The 19,421-nt window shown below is 39.4% G+C and overlaps 1 protein-coding gene and 1 long non-coding RNA gene across 13 annotated transcripts in view; one reads left to right on the top strand and one right to left on the bottom strand.

Annotated features, from left to right (window-relative positions):
- The window catches only part of LOC119485167, a 103,999-nt gene extending 88,645 nt beyond the window's left edge, over window positions 1-15,354 (bottom strand). For 7 of the 12 annotated variants that reach the window (XR_005206206.1, XR_005206210.1, XR_005206207.1 and 4 more), the window contains exons 1-2: window positions 15,059-15,351; window positions 4,972-5,101 (exon numbers count right to left, since the gene is read on the bottom strand). This is a non-coding gene — a long non-coding RNA (uncharacterized LOC119485167). Of the gene's footprint in view, window positions 1-4,971; window positions 5,102-15,058 lie in introns of all 12 variants that reach the window. The other 5 variants (XR_005206212.1, XR_005206214.1, XR_005206213.1 and 2 more) reach the window with 3 other exon arrangements.
- Window positions 1-18,783, top strand: part of LOC119485165 (sphingosine kinase 1-like) — a 45,666-nt gene extending 26,883 nt beyond the window's left edge. The window contains exons 3-5 of the mRNA XM_037764516.1: window positions 5,016-5,110; window positions 5,980-6,095; window positions 16,188-18,783. Of these exons, the coding sequence (XP_037620444.1) occupies window positions 5,016-5,110; window positions 5,980-6,095; window positions 16,188-17,079 (1,103 nt within the window). The 3' untranslated portion in view covers window positions 17,080-18,783. The remainder of the gene's footprint in view (window positions 1-5,015; window positions 5,111-5,979; window positions 6,096-16,187) is intronic.
- Window positions 18,784-19,421: the final 638 nt, after the last annotated feature.

Here is a 19,421-nt window from a genome sequence, read left to right as displayed (position 1 = left end):
GTTTACAGCCTCTGCATAGATAAGGAAATGTGATGTGACTGGACTGATAAGGAGGAATTGATTCCTTTATTCTGCAGAGTTTAGGGAAGAGAAGGGAAGAAGAGAGGACGAGAAATCAGATCCCTCTCCAGAGGACTCTCTCCCTCTCTCGCTCTCTCTCTCTCGCTCTCTCTCTATGTGGTTGGATGGGATAACTTTACTCCCTCTTCTGTCGGGTAAAGACACAATGGCAGCATTAACCCTCATCCTACCAACCTATTTAACATACAGGGACTACTGACTGGGGTCCCTGGGGACCTCAATAATAAACTACTGTAAGAAACAGCCATCATGGCAAAATGTGAACTTATGTCTTCTCAAAACATTATTAGTTATTTAATTAATATCATCTGAAGAAAAAAAACTGAATTATTTTAGGAAAGTTACACTTAAACCTGCAGTAGGCAGAATGTTTTTTGGCATCATTGGACAAAAATGATAACCATAATAACCTTTCAGTATATTGTAATTCAAGTGTTCAACTTCTGCACCTCGTCATGGCTCTATTTCTAGGCTTTAAACAAATCTAGACCGTGACGGGAGACTTTGGCCAATCACAGGTCATTTCAGAGAGAGAGAGCGTTCCTATTGGCTGTTCATTCAATGGAGGCAGCTGTCAATCACTCGTAAACTCCAATCAAAACGGTCAAACTAGGCAGCGCTGATCAAATATGAATCAATATTCTGTTACTGTAATGCCTATTTCTAGCATAAAATGTTTTCAGAAACATTTTTTAGTGTACTGTTTAGCTGTAAAATGAGAGTTTGCTCTGACTGGTGGGCGGTGCTTGGTATTTCCTCAACTTGATCTCAACATGGCTGCCAAGTCACAAATTTACTCATTTTACAGCTAAACAGTGCAATACAAGATGTTTCTGAAAACATTTGAGGAGAGAAATAGGCATTATAGTAACAGAATATTAATTCATATTTAATCAGCGCTGCCTAGTTTGACCGTTTGATCAGAGTTTGCGATTGATTGACAGCTGCTCAGAGACTGCAAGGCTCCAGCTCAGCTCTGATTGGTTGGTTTCCTCCGGCTGTGAAATCTTGCAGATACCATTAGGAGCACCGGAGGACACCAGAGGCACATGATTATTTTTAAGATTACCTGTCTTGTGCACTACTGTCAGGATATAGTGACCGTTTCATAAAAATAAAACTTTTTTTAAAAATCATATTTGCTCCAATTCTACCCATTTATTCTGCTTTAATTTACATATTGTGTAAAAGGGAAATAAACAGAGCACATGAGGAAATCTGTGTCTGCTGCATCTGTGTCTGTCTCCTTCAAAATGACTGACAGAGTGCCCCTACCTCCCTGTTTAAATTAAATGAGGACCCATGTCAAACATTTTCTCTCTCTATTCTATTTCAGCTAGTTAAACTGGTTGCAATTGGGTGCTTTTGACTGGGGACCCCCAGGACCTGAATATATTGGTCTCAAACACTAATTAAAACAGAAAACAATGATATGAAGTCATTAGGAACAAATTGATTGACAAAGTCCTGTGAGATATGACAAAAAGTAGACTGCGGGGACCCCAGTTGGTAGGATGAGGGTTAAAGGGAAGAACAAGGTAGTTACACGGAGGAGACACAGGAGAGGACGACTTATTTTTAGGTCCCTGAATAGTCTGGAAAAACGTGTGATGATTTATGGGCCTTTTCAAAATGTAGAATCTTTCAAAAATAATTTATATAAATAAAAAAAGGGATAAAATGCTATCATATACTTGATATTTATTTTTCTAGACTTGGTGTGTTTTTTCCATCAGGATGCAGTTCAGTGTTTGAAGCTGCTCCAACCAATATGGCTAATGCTACACTATGTATTGATTAGTAACCTACTGTAGCTAATAGCTTCCTTAGGGCAGATCTACTGTAGGGTATCTTTCTGTCTAGGTTTGCATTATTAACGATTGCTATAGCTGAAACATCTTCGTTCCCTGGGATGATTAGGAGTCTTACTGTCTTATGATAGTTCAGCTGTCCACCGGGAACCTGTTAGAATAAAAGTTTTTGTTGCTCAAACTTTGTCTGAAAACTTGACGTTCTAGCTCAGTCTACTCAAGAATATCAGCAGCAGAAATATTTAGTTAATTTACAGATTGTGATTCAAGCACCGGGTTACCATTGGGTGAAAATAAGTCATGAAAAACGTGGCGTGAAAAACAACTGTTGGCTGTTTTCTGTTTTCTTTACAGCAAGGAGCTAGAGGAGCTTTTACTGAGTTGTCTTTGCTGAGAAAAGCCACTATTATTTGGGGACTGATAATAAAAGATCCACTTGCAGCAGCTTTACAGACAATAAAAAATTAATTTATGGCCCATTTTTCTCATTCTCATAGAGGCTGTGGTAGTAGCTCTGTATATGTAGTCTTTAAAAAATCAAATCAAATGCTCCGTGACATTTGACTGGAAATCGCATACTATGCACTACATACTCAATATGTGTACTATCATTCAACATACTTTTGTGTGAATAAACAGAAGTATGTATCTTTTCGGATGCACTGAGCAGTAATTTACGTCGTCACTTCCTAAGAGCCTCCTTGCCGGTTTGAGACGTGTAACCATGGTAACCCGTACCAACCCCATGTGACCAAAACGACGGTTTGTGAGAATCAAAGTCTAAATTAACTTAAAATATATATTACGCCTAACAAAGGGAAATCTTAGACTTACAGTTAAACTGAAGCATTAATGATATTACAGAGCTGTCCATTATGAACATTTTGAGCATTGCATTGTGGGATATTTATGCTGCCGCAGTGTCCAGCGTTGCATACTGTAATATTTCACCGGAAATAATACGCAATTCGCGTACTATTGGTTTCATACTAAGGTTTCGGACATACTAAAATATATCACATACTGTTTTAGTGCACTAAATAGCATGTTAATGGGAAATTTCGGAAGCAAGCTTTGTGTTTTTTTACCCCCCTAAAAAGCACACAGCTGTGCAAGTCAGGTATGCTGCGCCTGCATATGATATTGAATAATATCAATATTCCATCATAGATAAGAATGATGGTTTCAAAAGAAAATGAAGGAGAGTGGTGTGAAAGAGTTGAGAGACAGAAGGAAAAAAGCTTGCAGTGTTGCTGAGCCTCAGCAGGTGAAAGAGAGGAGAGGGTTGTGACTGAAGTTGTGACAGTCTGCTACGCTTGACTGACTTTGCTTCACACCTCACAGCACTCCTTCTGCCCTTTCACCTGCAGACGGAGAGCAGGGAAACTGAGACACAGAGAGATAGACGTGCATCCCTCCACACACATGAAAACAGAGAGCAGTATTTAAAAACCTGATTCCAGAGATGTGTGCTGTGTTAAGATGAGAATAAGTCTCGGATGCAAGAAAATCAAGATGTTAAAATGTGACGAGTAATTTACGGGTTTGGTTTGACGGGAGATACGGTAGTTTGATACAAGTGCTATAAGCCAGTCCAATTGCAGCTGATCTAAAGTGTATTATATTATAAATAAATTAGGGTCTATCAATTAAAATATTGAATCGTGATTAATTGCAAATGAATCGCACATTTTTTAATCGGTTTAAAATGTACCTTAAAAGGGAGATTTGTCAAGTATTTAGTACTCTTATCAACATGGGAGTGGGCAAATATGCTGCTTTATGCAAATGGATGGATATATTTATTACTGGAACTCAATTAACGACACAAAACAATGACAAATATTGTCCAGAAACCCTCACAGGTACTGCATTTAGCATAAAAAATATGCTCAAATCACAATATGGCAAATTGAAGCCCAACAGGCAACAACAGCTGTCAGTGTGTCAGTGTGCTGACTTGACTATGAACTGCCCCAAACTGCATGTGATTATCATAAAGTGGGCATGTCTGTAAAGGGGAGACTCGTGGGTACCCATAGAACCATTTTCATTCACATATCTTGAGGTCAGAGGTCACGGGACCCCTTTGAAAATGGCCATGCCAGTTTTTCCTCGACAAAATTTAGTCAAACTTTGTAGCGTTATTTAGCCTCCTTCTTGACAAGCTAGTATGATACGGTTGGTACCAATGGATTCCTTAGTTTTTCTAGTTTCATATGATGCCAGTATTCATTAAAAATTGCAAGTTGCGTTAATGCGTTAAAGAAATTGGTGGCATTAAAATGAATTTGGGTTAACACGTTATTATCGCCTTGCCTGTAGACAGTTTTTTTGCTGCAGACCTGCTGTCCACTGAGTAGAAGACTCTCTGGGTTATACAAGCAATTAATTGTTATTAATTAATTGAAAGTGCACTAATTAAAGACTGTCTCTATAATTAGTACCAAATTACAAAGTTATTTCCAGGAAACTTCTAGGAAATTACAGACCCGTAAAATGAATCATTACCGTAAAACATCCAGATAATAATGTTGAGGAAATGTTAACAGTTAGTTCTGCCAAAATCCAACACTTGTGCTTTTCACATTTACTTTTCTGTATTTTCAATAACCGTCTATCTCACCTCACCTTAAGAGGCCGCCCTGTCACCAAGGCTCCACTTCATCAGATCATTGAGCCCCAGATTAATTTGACGGAGTGCTCCTGGGTAATTTAATTGTTCCGATCTAATTGGCAGCGTGGTAGACGCTTCATTTAAGACCATATATCAGCTTTCCCTCCCACGGTGATACTTTAATTTGGCAACTCAAGAGAAAAACGGAAAGAAGATTACAAGGACGACGAGGACGCCTCTGTTAACTGATATCTTAATGCCAATGTCACGATTTAAATAAGACATACGTATTAGTGTCACGTGTAACTTGAGCTGCTGATAGCGAACACCCGCGGAAATGTGCTCGATGTCACCTCCATTAGAGCGGACAGGTCACGGTCCACCTCTGTCAAGGGAGGAAGATGACAGGACACATTTCTCTTTTACTTTCTAGATTTCTTACACAGAAAAGACATACTGTACCTGCATGAAAACACACTTTACATTTATGCGTGTGTGTTTTGCAGAGCGGCAGAACCACGCCCGAGAGCTGGTGAAGGAGGCGGACCTGTCGCAGTGGGACGCTTTAGTCATCATGTCCGGAGATGGACTTCTGTTTGAGGTAAAGAGAGACACATGCACATTAGTGGTAGGACACTAAAAGTCAACATTACACACTTCTGTCATCATTACCAGCCGCGACAGCGATGCTGGTATTGTTTTCCCCTTGTGAGTCTGTGTGTGTCATCATGGCAAAATGTGGTCCTGGAGATGCCTACTGTAGCGGTACAACTACCCTAACTACCACAGAAGTGGTTTTGACTACTTTGCCAGGTGTTTATATTTCTGTCTGTGGACAGATTTTGCAATGGCCCCTTCTCCACTTTCTATCCCCCTACTTCCGGCGCCCTTGCTCGGAGCACACCCATCTTCGAACTCTGCCTACATTTTGATCTCAACTACACACCTGTAAAGTTTCGTGACTGCATCTTGCACAGTTGTGATGCTATTACGTTGACAAAATCTGTCCACAGACAAACACAAAGACATAAACAACTGGCAAAGTACTAGAAATTGCCTTTGTGGTAGTTCCCGCTACAGTAGGCGTCCCCAGGACCACATTTTGCCATGATGACACACAGACTCACAAGGTGAAAACTTTACCAGCCGCAACAATGAATGCAGATGTGTCTCATCACTAACCTAACCCCGTTATGTCTAAACTAAACTCGAGCAGTCTTGAGTGGGTGAGTGAGTTCTTGACATCACTGATTCATTTGATAACTGTTGAGTCCATCTGAAATCTATATCTATCCATCTATCTATCTATATATACTGTATATATATATACACACATACATACATACAGTATATGATTTTAAAAGTAATAAACAAGACTAAATGTGACACATTTCAGTCGGGACCATAATACACGGCCCTGAGTGACTAGTTAATATCTATTTCTTACTGTATGTTCTGTGTGTGTGTCAGGTGATAAATGGTCTGCTGGAGAGACCAGACTGGGAGGATGCCATCCGGACCCCGCTGGGGATCCTTCCTGGTGGATCAGGCAACGCCTTGGCTGCATCCGTACATCACTACTCTGGGTGAGCCACATGAAGAATCCTAAATAAAACCATGAATGTTGATCTACCCTGCACGTTGCTGTGGTTATGATACTGTTTCTCTCATGGCTGCACACACACATCACTTCTCTGGCTTTAATGTAGTAGAGCTTCAATGATTAATCAATTAGTCCATCGATAGAATATTAATTGGCATCTGTTTTGATAATCAAATAATTGTTTAAGTTATTTTTCAAATAAACATTTGACATTTCCAGATTTTTCCTAGATTTTGGGATTATTTTTGTCATAAACGATAGTTGAGTAAAGCAAGACATTTGACATTTTATAGAGTAAATTATTAATCAATAATCAAGAAAATAAATCTCAGATTAATCATTAAAGGAAATAATGAGTAGTTGCGGTTAATAAGATAAGAACACGGTTGAAAATGTTGAAGCTTTGGCAAAATCCCACATTGCTGAAGCCTTATTACTCTACCATGACTAACCCACAATTTACGGCTCAACAGAAACCAGTCTAACCAGTGAGGTAACATATTTGGGCCCCATCATTCAAGGCGCGGTGCCGAGTTTCATTTGTGTGCATAAGTATAGTATGTATATATACTGCATGCAGTTAAATCCAGTTTAAATCAGATTATGAAATGGGTAGTTTCAGAACAAACATATCAGTTTACCCCCCTCGGGCAGAGCTACCTGTGTACCACAAACAGGAAACTAATGCAGCTGTTAATAAAAACTAGTTTTGTCCATTTTATACTTCAGTGGAGCCGATACAGTGATGGTGCACAGTGTCTCAACTGTATATAAATATAATTAAAGGTATTATTTTTGCCGCATAGTGTAAAATACTCCAGACACTACTACTACTGTGTGAAGATGTAATGATTAGATTGAGCTGTAGTGTTTTTATAGAATAGATATAGTATAAATTGTATACCTGAGCCTCAGACACACACATGGGCCTGCCTTCTGGTGCTTGTCAGTGTAAAATGCACTCATCTCATCTATTCATTATTAATGATTTGCTCATTTGAGTGATTGTTTGGAGTTCATTCAGCCAGAACAAAGAACAGAGAGGAGAAGTTGAAGGACAGACAGAAAGGAGGAACGAACCTACGAGCAAAAACGGCAACAGATCAGATTCAGAGGTGGAGAAACTTCTGTTCATTCATTCACTATTACTTAGATAATAGACCCTCAGTAGTTTACTCTATAGTGAGCAGTAAATTGACATCTCGAACATTTGTATATCACTGCGTCACCTCTAAAATTTGCTTTGCGTTTTCTCAAACACACAGTAAGACTCTACAGCCGTGCTAGTGGCTCTGTGGGCTAAATGCTAACGTCAGAATTGCTAAACATACAGTAGTTTACACAGTTTAGTGTGTTAGATTGCTAATATTTACTAATTAGCACCATAGACTACATATAAGAAGTGGACATAATCACCGTGACGTCACCCATTGGTTTGTGGACTGCTGTTTTGAAGCTTCAAGTTCGGCATTTTAGCCGTCGCCATCTTGGTTTTTTGCAACCAGAAGTGACACCACGAGAGGGTGGAGCTAAGTTCAACTGAACGCTGAATAAGATATTTTTAGACAATCAAAATGTGACAATTAACTTTCATGAACTGAAAACACACAGTGAAAGGGTTAAAGTTATAAGACGTAAACACGGACAACGCCGTGGTATCGACTGTCAATCACAAGTTAGCCACACCCTAAAGCATACCCTGCTTTATGGTCTATTTTACTCATAATTTACTAAATGAACATCATACTGTATTGAAGAAGACTTGAAACTAGTGATTGAGACCATAAACTCATGTTCGCAATGTTTACTGAGGTGATATATCAAGTGAGAAGTAGGGTCATTTTCTTAGACTTTTATACAATCAGACTTCTTTTTTCAACCATAGGACTCGCCCCCTGCTGGCTGTTAGAAAGAATGTAAGTTTTAGAATATTATATTATTTCACTGCACATTGACGTTCTCTCTTAGTAGTCGAGTGTAGGTAATTGATGTAGTTTCATGAAGACATATTGCTTCGTGTACTGCTGGCTTTATAAATTGTCCTGTGTTCCTGTTTCAAATACTCTTTTGCCCTTTCTACTCTGAAGTCACCTGATGTCACGTGGGGAATTTAAAAACCTCATGAAATGCTTTGAGGCACTTCTTTTTTTAAGCTGCTCCTACTGTTTTTAGGTCACACTGGGCTTTATCTTGCCCTTTTACTATTTTATTTATTTTGTAATCTGTCATTTTGTATCTCGGTGTATTTTTTTTTTGGCTTGGTAGCAACCTTTATGTAAGCCTTTCTTTGTGCTGCAGTTTTTTTCCTCAGTGGGATTCCTGACTAAATGAAGGACATATTAAATAAAGTCACAATAACAAAACACCTTACATTGATGGTTCTGTCTTCACCAAAGAGCCATTCATTCATTCATCACTTCGACTGCATCTGCCAATCAGCTTCTCATCAAACAATGGTCTTGCAGCCAGAGCGGCAGCAACAATGGGAGGAAGGGACTAGACTCTGTATTGTTGACTCTCCTCTCACACTCATCCAGAAAATATCTCTCTCTCTCCCTCTCTCTGGTTGCTGCAGGCTGTCCTGCAGCGGCCCTGGCCACAGTGCATTTGGTATTATTCCCAGCTGAATGTAGGGTTCACTGAGGCTACGTGGATCAAACGAGTGACAGCTAGAACGTATCTGGTATTATGCAATGCAGTGAACAGGTTCGCTGAGTGAGGGTTTAATGTGTTTCTGTACACAGACATAATGAGCACGAGCTGGTACATCATCTGAACGCTGACAGTTTCTGAAGTGACATGTGTGACACTTTAATGTGAGCGAGAGTCTCCCTCCCCTGGTGGTTCACTGATACTGCATAAACAGCTTTAAATACATGGTTAGGATTATTAAAATCAAAATATTTAAACTCAGTTGCCACTTTATTAGGCACACCTAAAATAAAAGCAGTCTAATAAAACAGGTCCTGCAGTAAATCCAACCTCCATGAGGGTTATAATGTTCAGTTTTTGTTAAAACAGTGTTGAAAGAAAAAGTACTCATTCAGCTGAAAAGTGGCCCTGGTAACTGACAGTTGAGGAGGAGCTACTTTTAACTACTTTATAGACAGTTAGTTCATTTAGTCCTAACCTAAGGGTCGGGCTCCCTTCCAAAGGGTCACTAGATAAATCTGAGGGGGTCGTGAGAGGATAAATGGAGTAGTAAAGAGGACGAAACAAAAGACAGAAGGAAGTTGTGCTACACAGTTTTGTATTGATGTATAAGTTAAGATAAGCGAGGAAATAAATCTTTAGAGGAACTCCTAGACATCTGGAACAGATAACAGACCGTTGCTATCAGTTCTGATGTCAGACTCTGGCAGACCGTTTTTGTCTCAAATTATTGATTTCTTAAGTAAGTAGCCGTGTAATAAGCACGATAATGTACCGTTAGCGGGTCATTGTTGTGAAATAAACTCCTTCGCCCTGTGGGTGTTTATTTCACATCAATGACCGGTTCGCTGTACATTATCCCTTACTGTCGCAATAACCGCAATATTGCAATACCCCGCTATTGACAAACTAACCGCAGGGAATGGCAAGCAACCGCCACAACCGCTATGTTCCCGTTTTTTGTGAGCGCAGCGCATTTACACTGTGCTACAAACGGCATCGCGACGAGGTGCTGAGCTACTACTCTGCGCTGAGCGCTGCACGTTTGGTGTTTTTTTCCTGGTCACCAAGAGTTGAAAAATGGTCAACTTTGGCTAAAACGCTGCGCTAGTCATTTTCACTTTTTACCCAGCCGTCCAATCACAATGGAGGAGGGGCGGGACAAATACTCTACCTGGCTGGTGCTAACATTTTTTACTTCCGCGGCTATTCCATATCATAGCAACCGGATGCAACCAGACGCAACCAAAGCGCCTAAGTACAGTACTTGAGTAAATGTACATGGTTACTTTATTCTCAGGTCCAGCAGGCGAGTTGCAAATCTTGTGTATTTCTTGATCTTTTTACCAAACAATCAGTTAAAGAAACGGAGCCATGGAAATGTAGATGAGACTATTTGTAAGTCGGACTGGTGAATAAATTCAGGGTGATGAATATGGAGATACATCTGCAGGGCTACAGCCAGTGAACTCCACTGAGACATCCAGTCATCACTGTAATTGGCTGTGGGCGGTAACAGCAGGCAAATCTGTGTGTGTGTGTGTTCGGGGTGTTATCATGACCTTCCACCCCGTCTCCATTCTCCCAGATGGGGCTGTCTTTGTTGTCTGTCTGGCTTGTCATGTCTGAAGGCCCATAAGCTGATTCTGTCCCACCTCCAACATTTGTCTCCGAGCCTCCTGGTTTATTGACCCCCCCCCCCCATCCTCACCCCTCTCCCTTCATAGCTGCATGGGCCTCCACCCTCCTCATCTACCTCCTCTCTGTTTCTACGATCACACAATAAGGTCACAGTTACCCCACTATTGTATAACACTCCTCTCATAGCTCACTCCCCAAAGCACATGCGAGCCTCGACCCACTTCCTAACCCAAAAATATTAAGTGCACCTTCCTGTTTTTATTTTTGGTGTCCGCGTCTTATTTTTTGAAGCTCGATTCTTAACTGTGGACTGCTAGAGGGCTGTAATGATTCGTCAATCCGTTGTTTATAGAAGGAAAAACAATGCTCAAGATATGAGAATTTGCAGCTTTTCTGTTTTATTACGAATTAAATGGGTTTTGGGTTGTTTATTGGACAAAATAGGTTATTTAAAGACGTGACCTAGGGCTTCGAGAAGTAATGATGACAATTTATCTCTATTTTCTGACATTCTCATTAACTGAAAGATCAATCGATAATGAAAATAATCATTAGTTGAAGCCCTAGACTGGTGTCCATTTTGGATCTGGTGCATCTCTGCCCACTATCTGGGAATGACCTTTTGACCATTTAATTAGAGCTGTTTAAAGACTGGCAGCTGTAAACACAACCTGTCAAGAGCAGTCAAGAGCAGTTGGTTGAAAATATCGACTAAAAGTGGAAGTAGTTCTGTGGTGACTGTTTTGTTTTAGGAATTAAACTTCACCTACTTTGTGCGAGCATTTTATAATTATAATTATATAATTATTGTCTATGACGTTTAATGAAATTTTTATGACACATTAGGCTATACTATGACTTTTTCATGACATTTTTTATGACACAGGCCTACTATACTATGACCTTTTTATATTTTACAAACAAACCAAGAGGAGTAAGCACTTTATGCTTCTCATGTATAGGCTTATTTATATTCTTTGATGTCACAAAGGAAAAATGCTCCAAATGTGAGGATTTGCTGCTTTCCTCTGTTTTATATCATTGTGAATCATCATTAGTTGAAGTCCTAGACTGGTGTTCATTTTGGATCTGGTGCATCTCTGCCCACTATCTGGGAATGACCTTTTGACCATTTAATTAGAGCTGCTGCCGCCTAAAAGACAAGTTAAAGTCTGGAAGCTGTAAACACTACCTGTCATAAAAAACAGTCAAGTGCATTTGGTCGGAAATATCGACTAAAAGTGGAAGTATTTCTGTGGTGACTGTTGTCTTGTTTTAGAAATTAAACTTCACCTACTTTGTGCGAGTATTTTATAATTATTGGTTGTTGTCTATGACGTTTAATGACATTATTATGACACAGGCCTACTATACTATGACCTTTTTATATTTCACAAACAAACCAAGAGGAGTAAGTGCTTTAGTTTTCTGATGAGGCTTATTTATATTCTTTGATATCACAAAGGAAAAATGCTCCAAATGTGAGGATTTGCGGCTTTCCTCTGTTTTGTATTATTGTGATGTAAATGGGGTTTGAGCCGGTAACACGTTACCTAGCGCTACGCCATTTTCATTAACTGAAAGCTCAATCGATAATAAAAATAAAATTATAATGAAATAATCATTAGTTGAAGTCCTAGACTGGTGTTCATTTTGGATCTGGTACATCTCTGCCCACTAACTGGGCATGACCTTTTGAACCATTTAATTAGAGCTGCTGTCGCCTTAAAGACAAGTTAAAGTGTGGAAGCTGTAAACACAACCTGTCACACAAAGTCAAGTGCACTTGGTTGGAAATATCGACTAAAAGTGGAAGTAATTCTGTGGTGGTTGTTGTCTTGTTTTAGAAATCAAGCTTCACTTCACTACTTTGTGCTGCTGCAGCAGAATAAACAAAAACATGTTCATTATAATTATTGGTTGTTGTCTATGACTTTTTATGACATTACAATATGAGTTTTTTTATATTTTATATTTTACAATCCAACCAGAGGAGTAAACATGAAGTTATACAGACTGACAGGTAACTTGCTGATCGTCATCCTGCATCATCAGGACCCACTGTGGTGACTGACAGGAGTTTATGCAGCACTTTAATGCTTCTGATTTGTAGCTATATTTTATTATTTGGTGTCACAAAGAGCTCACTAAGAAATAACTGATTATAAGCATTATTAGTATTATTAGACTGCAAATCGACATTGCATGTGATGAATAATGACTGCTAACACACAGTAGAGACAGGACTGTACAACAGCCCCTGTGCGCGCTCCCTGATGACTGGTATTAACATAGGGAAGGGGTTTGCAACCTTTACTATCAAAAGAGCCATTTTAGACAAAAAAAAAATTATAAATCTGTCTAGAGCCTCAAAACATTTGATCATTGTGATGAAGGTAACACAGTTTATAGTCGAAGTATATAGTATATAAGTCTAATGCAGTGAGGGCCAAATTGAAAATGTACTACGAAGTATTAGGGCCACATTGAGGGAAAAAAAAGTCGGAGATTTCCAGAATGATTTAATAATTATATGCTAAAATAGTATATAATTGTTAAAATACGGCCCTTATGCTCTTCATCGGAGGTGGAAAACCAAAACTAATAGAAGACACTTCTGATCAGACACAAATCTCACTATTGTGTGACTTATTGTCTACACAAATGTAACCTGGTAGCTGATGTCATGATTCAGGGAGTTTTTTTAAGAAATTTCAAAGAAGTTATTTGCTAATTATTATCTATTTATCAGCAGACATGGAAATAAAGCATATCAATTAACTTTGTATTCTTTTCCTGGAAATGTATTAAATAAATTACCAGCTATTGGGAAATAGTGGAATACATTTATTAAATAATGTTTAAAATAAAGTAATTTTCATAAAAATTTTCAGGCAAATATTGGGGTAATTTGGCAGTAATTCCAAAGAAATTTCAAATAAGTTACTTGCTAATTATCACCTAATTACCATGACATATGTGGACCTGTAAAATGAAGTGTTACCATTTAGAATTGCTTTTTAAAACTAATATTTTTTTAATATAAGGAAAACCTGTCTGCCATGGTGGCAGGTGACCGGAAATTTTCACCTGCCACAACCAACATTTACCCTGTTATTTGGCAGGTGGCAGGTGCTTATTTCATTCCCTAGTAGCAACCCTGCAGGACTAACACTGAAGGGAGACTCCCCAACCGTTACCGACAGTTATTAGCTAGTTATAAGCTAACGAGCTGTTATTAGCTAACTAACTAATAACTGCTAGTTAGCTAATAACTGCTAGTTAACTTATAACTGCTAGTTAACTAATAACTGCTAGTTAACTTATAACTGCTAGTTAACTAATAACTGCTAGTTAACTAATAACTGCTAGTTAACTTATAACTGCTAGTTAACTAATAACTGCTAGTTAACTAATAACTACTAGTTAGCTTATAACTGCTAGTTAACTAATAACTGCTAGTTAGCTTATAACTGCTAGTTAACTAATAACTGCTAGTTAACTAATAACTGCTAGTTAGCTTATAACTGCTAGTTAACTAATAACTGCTAGCTAACTAATAACTGCTAGTTAACTAATAACTGCTAGTTAGCTTATAACTGCTAGTTAACTTATAACTGCTAGTTAACTAATAACTGCTAGTTAACTAATAACTGCTAGTTAACTTATAACTGCTAGTTAACTAATAACTACTAGTTAGCTTATAACTGCTAGTTAACTAATAACTGCTAGTTAGCTTATAACTGCTAGTTAACTAATAACTGCTAGTTAACTAATAACTGCTAGTTAACTTATAACTGCTAGTTAACTAATAACTGCTAGTTAACTAATAACTACTAGTTAGCTTATAACTGCTAGTTAACTAATAACTGCTAGTTAGCTTATAACTGCTAGTTAACTAATAACTGCTAGTTAACTAATAACTGCTAGTTAACTTATAACTGCTAGTTAACTAATAACTGCTAGTTAACTTATAACTGCTAGTTAACTAATAACTACTAGTTAGCTTATAACTGCTAGTTAACTAATAACTGCTAGTTAGCTTATAACTGCTAGTTAACTAATAACTGCTAGTTAACTAATAACTGCTAGTTAACTTATAACTGCTAGTTAACTAATAACTGCTAGTTAACTAATAACTACTAGTTAGCTTATAACTGCTAGTTAACTAATAACTGCTAGTTAGCTTATAACTGCTAGTTAACTAATAACTGCTAGTTAACTAATAACTGCTAGTTAACTTATAACTGCTAGTTAACTAATAACTGCTAGTTAACTAATAACTGCTAGTTAACTAATAACTGCTAGTTAACTTATAACTGCTAGTTAACTAATAACTGCTAGTTAACTTATAAATGCTAGTTAGCTAATAACTGCTAGTTAACTAATAACTGCTAGTTAACTAATAACTGCAACTTAACGGTTGGTTTAAATGACCAACGGCTGACCGTTGGTCATTTAAACCAACGGTTAAGTTACTAGCTAACTAGCAGTTATTAGCTAGTTAGCGGTCTTTTGTTGTTTTGGGCTTGTCTTCCAGCCCCGGGGTTAGTCTGGATGTGAGGGTAATAATACCCGGTTCTCCAGTAAAAGTTCAGCCACCGTGTCCTCAGCATTCAGCCAGCCAGCCGTGCTACAATATCAACTACTCACCGTGTGTCGTCCTGAATTCGTTGTTTTTCTGGCTTGTTGTCTCCACGGTGAAGGAGAACACAAGAACCGCCGAAAAACGCAGTAAATCCTTGATAAATTGAAGTAAATAGGGTCCAGGGTTTAACAACAACTAGCTAAACAAACTCTCACAGAAGATCCTGCAGTATAGTTAATCCATATCTCGTTTATCCAGCTCAGTTTTTCCCAAACACGAACATTTGCGCCAAAATATTACTATTTAAAACACCAACGTCTTATGCCTGCGCATGCGCGTTGTGAGTCCAGGTGGTCGGTTTTAAATAGTAAGATGAGGTGAGTAAGATAAGAGAAGAGATAAGATAAGATAAGATAAGAGATAAGATAAGATAAGAGATAAGATAAGATAAGAGATAAGATAAGATAAGAGAAGAGATAAGATAAGATAAGATAAGATAAGATAAGATAAGAGATAAGATAAGATAAGAGATAAGATAAGATAAGAGAAGAGATAAGATAAGATAAGAGATAAGATAAGATAAGATAAGATATTCCTTTATTAGTCCCACAGTGGGGTAATGTGCAGTGTACAGCAGCAAAGGGAATAGTGCAAAAAACAAGAAGCATCAGCTAACACAGTAAAAAAGAGCTAAACAAAGTGTAACAAACCATTTAAATAGAAGGAAGTATAAAATAGGAGAAGTATATACAGTATTGACAATAAACAGACTATTAAAAAAATTGCACAAGTGGAAAATGATATTGCACAGTGAGAATGAAATGAAATCTCTCTAACAAGAGCTTTCTTGATTAAATTGAATGCCTGATATGATGGCAATTCAAACAGCTTTCATGTGTAATTAATATGAGCAGAACTTCCAATCCTTATAGTTCAGATATCACTTGAAGGTAGCCTCAGATGATCTCTGTGGTTAGATGTTTCCAGCTCTGCCTGTTGTGAGGTTGGTGTCTAGAAGGGAACCTGCAAATTGCTAAATCTGATCTGCAAAAACTCTTGTGAGGCTCGCTGCCTGACGACTTATCCTGACCTTAACCATTCAAGGTCAATGTCTAACCTTAACAATGTCACAAGAGTTTCCCCTTCTACACGCTACCCTGTTGTGACTAAATCTCTCCTCCTTCGCTCCTCCAGAGCCTCGCCGGTGTACAGTGAGGAGCTCCTGGTCAGCTGTGGTTTCCTGCTCTGTCAACGACTCGTGGCCCACATGGACCTGGTCTCCATCCACCTACCCTCCAGCCCTCGTCTCTTCTCCTTCCTCTCGCTGGCCTGGGGCTTCGTGGCAGACGTCGACATAGAGAGCGAGAAGTACCGTCACGTCGGAGCTGCCCGGTTCACTGTTGGCACGCTGGTGAGGCTGGCTTCTCTCCGCGTCTACAAGGGCAAGCTGGCCTACCTGCCCGCCACCGAGGACTACAGCGAGGAGGAGGAGGAGGAGGAAGGTTTGGGAAACAACCTGACACTGCATTGCAACAATCAGTCTTCCTCCTTGGCTCCGGCCTCTCAACCGTCCACAGACTCTCCCTGCCAGAACACCTTCCACAACTCCTGCCACTCCAACAACTCCCTCAAAGTGAGGAGGACGGAGAGCACGCCTTCTCGAAACGCCTCCAAGGCCCTGGCCGGCCCGCCCGACTCCCTGTTGCCACCTCTGGACCAGCAGCTGCCCAGCGACTGGGTGGTGGTGCAGGAGGAAGAATTTGTCCTCATGCTGGCCATGTACCAGTCCCACCTGGCGGAGGACCTGATGGCAGCACCAGGCGCCACCTCAGATGACGGCGTCATCCATCTTTTCTACGTCAGAGCGGGGATATCCCGCGCCGCGCTGCTGAAGCTGTTCCTAGCTATGGAGAAGGGTGCACATCTGGCTACTAACTGTCAACATCTGGTGCACGCTAAGGTGCGGGCGCTCAGGCTGGAGCCGTGTTCGCCCAAAGGGGTCATAACAGTAGATGGAGAAGTGGTAGAGTACGGGCCGCTGCAAGCTGAGGTACACAGAGGCCTGGGGAGATTAATCACTGGATGAACAAACATCGCTGCCAGCTTTCATCTCCGCTGTTAAAGGCCCACTAGACACATGTTCAAATCAGAAATGCACAGGTACAGGAGCAAAGAAATGGATGTAAGACTCGTTCACTGTTATCTGCAATGTTTTAGCCTCTCATCGGTACACAGAAAACCCACGTTTCAGTAAAAAATCATATGATATTACGACAAACAAGTGCCATGTATGGCGGTCCAAAGTGTTCATTATTAAATAACTCAATATCATGGGAAGGCGTATAAATAGCACAACATTATAAGGACATTCGACGTGTAATGAGAACGCATTTTGCCCTTTTTACTTGTCATTTTTACGCCATGCAACAAAACCACAGTGACAGCCGCAGTTAGGTTTAGGAAAAACATCATGGTTGGGCTTAAAATAAGAACGTAAACATAACAACGTAACAGAAGTATGGAAACAAAACGTCAAAATACCTCAACAACACTTTGGGACACAAACATCGGTCTCCTGCTTGAAAGCCCTGTGTTTGTTGGACCCATCCACCTCCTTTCCCACCCACCATAAGCAGTCTTTCTTACATTTTTATGCTACGTCACTAGCTCTGAGCGTAGCATATTTACACGGATGCGTTTACATTCTAGTCAGTCCAGACTACACGATGTACAAATGACCAAAAGCAAGAAAGACGTTTTTATTGCACGTGAAATGACTTGCGATTACCGTGTCAGTCAAACACCATTTCTGTGACGAGGCTGTAAATAAATGGTAAGACATAATCATATTCATAAGACAAGATACATAATATAACCATGAAATTGAAACTGATACTAATACATTTTTCAAATTGTTCTTTCATCCAGGCTTCTTTTCACAATAAGAGTGTTTATGACAGGTGTTTCTTATTTCTAACTGTCCTTTTTACACGTTTGTTTTTTATTTCACAACACAATATTTCACAAAGTCTTTCTGTCTATCAAGACCAACAGGGCAGATTAAATTATGATAGATAGATAGATAGGTAGATTGGCTGCTGCTTTGCTCTGTTTAAGTGGAGAGACAAAAGACTTTATGACAGAGCCTTCTGAAATAATTTTTTATGGTGCGCACAAAATAAAAGGACTTCAGAGGCTCTGTATTTTTTTAACAACCTTTTGAAAATGGACATTTTCAAATAAAAAATGACCCAAAATAAAATATCATTGTGAAAAGAAACAGGATGAAATTTAACAATAATGCGCTGAGGTTTTAAAAAGCATTGAATTGTTTCACTATTCCCGCCTCTATTTATTTAATATTGAACACTTTTGGCCTCCGTAGCCACGGTTGAGCTTTCTGTAGACACGTTAACATCAGTTTACAGATCCAATTCAAACAGGCACACGTTTCATCATCTCACGATGGAGTGTTTGGCCTCCATGTGAAGTAAATCCATCTTTATCCTCCAGTATCTCATCGTGTTTATCGCTTCTCTGTGCTGAAGCTGACGTATCAACCTGAATTATAGCTTCCTCTGCAACAGGAAAGGGTTGGATTTATGCCTTCATGGCTCCTCTGCAGTACGTTGGAGACTGCCGTTGCAGCGGTTTTAACAGAGCTGATCGGGCTTTGTGACTGTTTATTGACCACATAAGACCGCATAGCATGAAACATCAGTAAATATAACTATTCATATTTGAAGAGAGAAGAGATTTGTAATATTAAATGATAACAGTAACAACAAAACCATTTGAGAAATACATTTACAACCATCATTCATTTCGCCAAATCTCATAGATTGACATTAAAACCTTCTCAAATAAAACCAGATCTATCTGCATGACTAGATCCCTCTAGAGGTCATAGAGGAAATACTTTTTGTAATTTGGGTGAACTGACCACTTTGGTGGTCTTCTTCTTCTTCTTTCTCTTTTGCTTTCATCCATCCATCCCCTGCTTTATCTTCTTCTTCTTCTTCACTTCCTTCCTCCCCTCCTCTCCTCTTTTTCCTCCCCCATCCAAACACTCACTTCTTCTTTCTCCTCCTCCTCCTCTCCATCACCTTCGTCTCTTCCTCTCCTTTGTTCATCTTTCTCCTCCTCCTCTATCATTCTCTCTCCTCTTCTTCTTCTTCTTCTTTCATCCATCCATCCGCTGCTTTAAGTACTGTAGTCCCAGGCCTGAGTGTCTCTGGTCCCAGCTGCTATTCACACACACACAGGCCGTCCTATGGGACATTTATTAATGATCATCACCTAGGTGTCCTTACCATTGAGCTTTAAGTCACATAGAGGAAAAGATGACTGAGGCTTCGGCCTACACGGGCAGTAAGGCCTGGTTTTTAAGTGTGTTTTTAATTGTGATCCAGATCTCCAGTTGTGGAA

This window comes from Sebastes umbrosus, chromosome 3 (genome assembly GCF_015220745.1).
Source record: "Sebastes umbrosus isolate fSebUmb1 chromosome 3, fSebUmb1.pri, whole genome shotgun sequence".
Classification (NCBI taxonomy): domain Eukaryota; kingdom Metazoa; phylum Chordata; class Actinopteri; order Perciformes; family Sebastidae; genus Sebastes; species Sebastes umbrosus.
The sequence above is the reverse complement of the archived record's forward strand: the minus strand, read 5'-3'. Positions and strand labels throughout refer to the sequence as shown.